Source organism: Myotis lucifugus, unplaced genomic scaffold (assembly GCF_000147115.1).
Source record: "Myotis lucifugus unplaced genomic scaffold, Myoluc2.0 scaffold_4383, whole genome shotgun sequence".
In the NCBI taxonomy this organism is placed as follows: Eukaryota; Metazoa; Chordata; class Mammalia; order Chiroptera; family Vespertilionidae; genus Myotis; species Myotis lucifugus.
The window spans coordinates 1-6815 of NW_005875431.1; the positions used below are offsets into that span (position 1 = coordinate 1).

The window sequence follows — 6815 nt, forward strand, 5'->3', positions numbered from 1 at the left end:
TCACTCATCCTGGGTGGCACAGCTCTAGGGCAGGTGGGGGGTCAAAGTCAACCCAGACTCACACACGAGGCCCAGCCAGCAAGCCTCACCACGGGCTGAGTCTCCTGGCCCCTGCTCTGGCCAGCAGAGCAGGAAAGGACGTCTGGAACCACAGCCGGAGATGCTGGGGTCCAGCACAGCCCACGCCATTAAATAATGATGACCATAGCAATCGGCTTTACCATGCCAGGCACCGTATCCACAGCCTCATTTAGTCTGATCTCAGCCACAGGCAAGGCAGAGAGCTCATGTCCACGGCTGGTGTGAGGCCCGGGAAGCAAGCACCCGGCCCAGGTCGCTCTGGCAGCCACAGCACCAGGACTGGGCCCAGACAGTTACACTCCCGAGCCTGGGCCCCTCACCACCTGAGACCCCGCCTGTGTGTGCCAGCGTGCCTGGCCAGTTCCCACCTGCTTCCCCGTTTCACACAGAGACGCTGAGGCTCAGAGAAGGGAAGCCAGCACCTCGCTCAGCCACCTGGGCCGGGTCGCGAGCTGTCCCCTCCCAGGTCGTGGCTGGCACCCGGGAGCCTGCGGTTCCGAAGGGCTCTGCCCGGAGGCAGCTGGAGAAGAGGGGGGACTTACTTCTCTCTGTTGAATATGATAAATTCCTTCCGCACGGTCTCCAGGCACTGCTGCAGGTGTCCGTTCTGTCAAAGGGACAGACAGGTGACTGTGAGTGACGGACAAAGGGCCATGACAGCAGAGACCGTCGCCCGGGGCTGGGCACCAGCTAAGTGGAGGGAGCAGCCCTGCCGGCACCGTGGCTGTGCCAGGCAACCTGGCAGACAAAGATGTTTTTCTCAGTTTGAAGCCACTAAATCCGAGCTGAAAGCGATGGTAGGGGGGATTGTGGGTAGAAGATCCTGGGCGTGGCTTCCTGATGGCTCAAATGTCCGTCAGGCCTAATAAAGCGTGAGGGGGAGGGGAGAAGGGCAAGGCATCCTGCAAGTGCTTGTTCCCGCCAAGAACAGGTGCTGAGAGCCACCTGCCTCACCGAGGCTCTGCTGCTGCACACCTGGCAGAGCCTCGGGCCTGGGCGTGGGGCCTGGGCCCACCGTACTGGTAGGGTCTACAAAGATGTTTCAGTTTCTTTAAAATAAGCAGAAAAGACCGAGGGCCGTGTGGCTCAGTGGCTGAGTTTTGACCTATGAACCAGGAAGTTACGGTTCAATTCCCGGTCAGGGCACATGCCCGGGTTGTTGGCTCGATCCCCAGGAGCGGGTGTGCAGGAGGCAGCCGACCAATGATTCTCATTATTGATGTTTCTGTCTCTCCCTCTCCCTTCTTCTCTGAAATCAATAAAAATATATTTAAAAAATAAGCAGGAAAAAATGAACTTCCAGCATTGAAAGCTGACTTCATACCATTGCCGTCATTAAACATCATGTTTAAGATGCTTTTCTGGCAGAAGGGCTGGTTGTGGGTTGAATTCTGCTCCTCCCTCCAAAACATACATTGACGACCTGACCCCCCACCGGGGAAGGGAACCTTATGTGGAGATGGGGCTGTGCAGCTGTCCCTCGTGAAGATGAGGTCACACTGGAGTAGGGGGCCCTCAGCTCAAGGACTGGTGTCCTTCCAAGAAGGCCACGTGAAGACACAGAGCCACGGAGAGGAAACGCCACGTGATGTGGAGGCAGAGACAAAGGGATGTGGCCACAAGCCAAGGCATGGAGACCTCTGGCCGTCACCAGGGGCAGGAGTGGCCGGAGAGGACCGCCTTCCAGCCTCTGGGGGAGCCCGGCTCTGTCCACGCCTTGATTCTGAACATCTGGCCTCCTGACTTGGGCGAGAATAACTTCCACTTATGTTAAGCCACCAAGGCTGTGACACTATGGCAGCCTAGAAAGCGAATACAGCAGCTCATAAAGCCCGCGTGGCATGCCCAGAGCCCCAAGAATGTCACCCTGTGGCCCGGCTGTCTCCACAGCACGGGACCTTCCACAGGGTGCTCAGGAGACAGCACCTAGGGGCGCCCCGGTAGCTCAGCATTGAGCTCCTGCCTGGAGACTCACGAGGTCCCTGCACGGGGGCGGGGGTGGGGGGGGGCGGTGCTAAGGTGAATGATGGGAGCGCGCACGTGTAGCTCAGGCAGTTTCCTGCGATGAAAGACCCCTTGTGGATGGAGGCATCTCATTTACAGCCAGTGAAGGCATTTGGCTGGTGACTGACATGCCTCCATCTGTCTAGAGAGCAGCCTAGCGCCCAGCTGGCGTGGCTCTGTGATTGAGCATCCAACCATGAGCCAGGAGGTCACGGTTCAATTCCCGGTCAGGGCACATGCCTGGGTTGTGAGCTCTATCCCCAGTAGGGGGCGTGCAGGAGGCAGCCGATCAGTGATTCTCCCCCATCATAAGAGATACGATGTTTCTACATCTCTCGCCCTCTCTCTGAAATCAATAAAAACATATTTTAAAATAAGAAATAAGAAATAAAAGGTAGCCTAGCTCCATCGCATCCCTGGGAGCACAGGACTCCCGCCCTCCCGGGGTGCGCCCCCCTACCCCCCGTGGCACTCACCAGTGGACAGCTGTCCTTCGTGCCGTCTTTGGACCTGTTCTTTGCCAACCGCTTCTTCTTTTTGTGAAGCGGCTTGGATTCGAGAATCATTTCTTCAAGTTCAAACGTGGGATCACAATTCAATCTCCCTTTCTGAAAGGAAAACATGGTTTGTCTTTGTTCCACCCACCGCCGAACTTTACTTTCACTCACTCATTCATTCAATCTTTCATTCAACAAGTATCGATGACCTGCTCCTGTGGGACACATCTGCTGTATATTTTTTCTGATGATGAAAAGCAACACGTTCCCATCGCACATGTCCTTCGATTATCCCCCTGACCCCGCCCCACACCCCGGGCAGCCCCCCCAAAACGTCCACACGCTCCCCAGTCTCCTTCCTATGGATGGATGGTCACTCATGAGGCTGTTTAGTTTTCTGATCGGACATTTCCACGTATTTTATCAAACGTCATCATGCCACCACTCCCTCTTCTATAAATATCATTTTTACTCTTTCCTTTCCATGCAAAATGCCATTTCTCACATATTCTTCCCAGTTTCCAGTCCTCGTTCCCTTTCCTCTGCAGCTGGAGCCAGCGACCCAGGCCCGACCTCCTGGAGGCTGGGCCCCTGCCCACTGTGGCAGGAGGAATGCGGGTCTCCCTGCCTTCCAGACCTTGGATCCGAAACCTCAGGTGGCCTTTTCTGTCCTGAGACCCAGCCCAGGGTGCCCGTCCCCTCAGGCAGTACAGCCTAGTGGTTATAACACCCACGGCTTCAGAGGTACCATCTCTCCCAATGAGCGGTCGGATTTCAGGCCCAAGTCTTTCCTGGCCCCATTTATCTGCCATTCATTCATTCATTCATTCATTCATTCACTCCCATGCAGGCTCTGGATCCAGACTGCCTGGGGTCAAGCCTGGTTCTGTCCATCTCTCACTGAGTGAGCGGAGCAAGTTTCCTGACCTGAGAACACGGACAGACGCGCTGCCCTGTGGCGAGGCTTGTCTGAGATGCTGGATGCGCACACCAGGCACACACTGCCTCCTGCTGGCTCCTGTCTCTCACGCAGCCACTCTCATGTGATAAGACACACGGTGGCCTCCTGGTGCCTTCGAAGGCCACCCATCCTGGGGGCTCCCTCAGGCCGAGGCCGGCCCACCCACATGGTCCGCACTCCCTGAAGGCTCAGGAGGATGGCAGACACCGAAACGGGACCTTATTAACCACTGACGGAGACCCGGCGCCTCTCCAGTGGGGGCAGAGAGGCTGCAGTCCAGAAAGGAGGCGGGGGCTGCCCCCAGAGCAGAACCAGTGCTGACCCTCCCATGGGCCAGCCGCTGCGCGTATGCTGAGTCTTGGAGGAGGGGTGGGACCCTGCGGGGGGTGGCGCGCCATCAGACGGGACCCTCACTCACATTGGGCACAAAGCTGGGGGTCAGCGCCTTCTCGAACACCGCGTCCCAGTTCATGTCAGCCAGGTAGGGGGTGCTCTGCAGGTCGCCGAGGCTGGACAGGCGGCTCTCGGGGTCCTTGGTCAGGAGCTGGGGATACAGGGCAAAGTGCTTGCCTGAGCTGTGCGTCACCGAGGGGGGCGGGGTGCCGAGGGTGGGGTCACCTCCAGCCCGGTCGTGCCCCATCTGGGACGCTGTCATCGGAAGTGTCACCAACACCCATCTCTTTATAACAAGGAGGGACGGAGGGGTCAGGCTGCTTCCGCAGGGCACCCAGCCAGGGGCCCTTGGGCGGGGACGAACCCTGCAGCCGCTGGCTCCCCTCGGGGACCATGGCCCCGTGACACGCTGGCTTGTAGGGGAGCACAGAGACTTGGTTGGAATGTCTGTAAGGAGGAATTTCTGACCTACGGGAGTGGACTGAAGGTGGCGCCCCTAATTTTCCAAACAAGCCTGTGTACATGCGGACCCTCGGGTGTTTACCGGAACCTTTATGCTTAATCTTTAGACGTGCTTACTTAAAGGACACTGCAGACACATGCGTCCTCCCAAGATTATGACCCAACTGATTGTATCTAAAAGATAAACTTTATCCCAAACTGCTGCTACAATAAGAGCCTGAAGAGCCCTAACCGGTTTGGCTCGGTGGATACAGCGTTGGCCCGCGGACTGAGGGGTCCCAGGTTTGATTCCCGTCAAGGGCATGTACCTTGGTTGCGGGCACATCTCCAGTAGGAGGTGTGCAGAAGGCAGCTGATCGATGTTTCTCTCTCATCGATGTTTCTTACTCATTATTCCTCTCCCTTCCTCTCTGTAAAAAATCAATAAAATATATTTAAAAAAAAAAAAAGAGCCTGAAGAGGCAGGCGAATGAGGCTGTCTGGTTCCTATAGCCAGGCAGTCCCTTAGCCCTCTCTTTCACAGAAACATGTGTCCAAGTAATTGTTCATCCGTCACTCAGGGGCTGCTGGTCAGCCCTGGCACTGGCTCTCCCTGGTAGCACAGAGGCTGCCAATTAAAAATAAAAGAATCAGTTGTCTCGTCTCAGGACTTTCCGCTCGATACTGGGACGTGCCATGTGTCATAGTTCCCCTCGGACAGGCCGAGGCGACCTATGTGGCCTGGTGCGCTGACCGCACTTGTCGCCAAGGGGACCATTCTCAGCTTCTTCTCAAATGGGTTCTGCTAATAAGGGTGGTAAGTGTAAAAGCCACCATAGGGCCCTGACTGGTTTGGCTCAGTGGATAGAGCATCAGCCTGCGGACTGAAGGGTCCCAGGTTTGATTCCAGTCGAGGGCATATGCCTTGGTTGTGGGCACATCCCCAGTGGGGGGTGTGCAGGAGGCAGCTGATCGATGTTTCTCTCTCATTGATGTTTCTAGCTCTCTATTCCTCTCCCTGCCTCTCTGTAAAAAATCAATAAAATATATTAAAAATAAATAAATAAATAAATAAATAAATGCCACCACAGGCTGCCCCCCCGTGTCCACAGGGCTCTCTGCCTGGGGGTCACCTGCTCCTCTGGTGCAGGGAGCACCTGCCTGCAAAAAGGACAGGAGTCCTTGTCTGGAGGCCACTGGACCCGTGCGGCCCTGGGTAGCTGAGGCCCGAGTTCCTCCCGGAGAGGGACGGCCAAGCCTCCACGCCCAGCTCATGGCTGAATGATCCCTGGGGGGGCCTGGTCAGCCGATGGAGCGTGGAGGGGAGCCCCCGACAGCCTGTACCCCCAGTCACTGCAGAAATCTCCCGCTGTGCCCAGCGAGAGGGCCGGTCACCAGGTGAGGGACGCCTAGTAGGATGTCATCTGTTGGTCACAGCAGCCTGTCTCTAGGGGGTGCACCCAAACGAGGGGTGCTGATTTAAACAGAGGCCCCATTTCCCTGCTGCACCTGGGCTCAGTGGTTGGGCAGCAGTGGTCTGACTCGCTGGGTGGGTAGGGGGGGCATGGCAGGTGGCAGGGCTTCCAGTGATTTGGAGATCAATTGGGCTGAGGGCCACCAACCCCTAGGAACCAGTGAGGACTCCAAAGCAAGATAATGGATAGCGATTCAGTGCATCATCCACGGGGGAGGAGTGAGTGCTGGGCTCGGGGTCGGGGAGCTGGGGTAGAACCCGCCTCTGCCCCTTTGCAGCCCCGTGACACTGACAGCAGGTTTCGCTTTCCCGAGCCTCAGTTTTCTCATCTCTACTATGGGGACAACACCACTACTCAGGGTCAAATACACAGGCTTGTAGCGATGAAGGGAGAAGACCCAGCTCATGGCCCCGGACTTACTATTCCCTCAACCAGTGCCTTCAACTCCACGCATCTTGGAGGATTCCCAGTGGCCACAGCTGAAGGCCAGCTCAAAGGGAGGGCACCCCGCCTCCTGCCTCCGAGTGCACAGAGCCACCCCGGGCTCCGGCTCTGAGAATCGGCCTTTCCAACAAGCTCCCCGGAGGTGCCGACCCGCTGGTCCCCGGAACACACTTTGAGAACCTTTGCTTCATTCTAACAGCAACAATTCCTGCACAAGGTGCGGAGATGCCCTGTGTCTTCAAGCCCAGTGAGTCAAAGACGCTTTGAAGAGCCACCTGCAGTGAGGATCTCTATGTACTGGGAGCCCCTGCTGGTGTGAAAGGGCCCGACGTCGCCGTCACCACCGGGACTCCGAGCCAGGCTCACTGGTCAGCAGCTTGCGATCCTGAATGCCAGATGCTGAGCCCACATGGGAGGTGGTTTAGAGCCCTGCTTTTCATCTCCTGTCCCTCCGTTTCCTCCTTCCTCACGGTGCCGGGAGGCCCGAGTCTGCACTGCGACCTCACTCCTGCTAGGGTG

At 57.0% G+C, this 6815-nt stretch overlaps 1 protein-coding gene across 1 annotated transcript in view; it reads right to left on the minus strand.

The window, feature by feature from the left end:
• Window positions 1–619: 619 nt before the first annotated feature.
• The window catches only part of LOC102418244 (serine/threonine-protein kinase 32B-like), a gene marked incomplete at its 5' end in the record, with an annotated part of 9932 nt that continues 3736 nt past the window's right edge, over window positions 620–6815 (minus strand). Inside the window, 3 exons of the mRNA XM_006108928.3 lie at window positions 620–688; window positions 2562–2693; window positions 3962–4087. Of these exons, the coding sequence (XP_006108990.2) occupies window positions 620–688; window positions 2562–2693; window positions 3962–4087 (327 nt within the window). The remainder of the gene's footprint in view (window positions 689–2561; window positions 2694–3961; window positions 4088–6815) is intronic.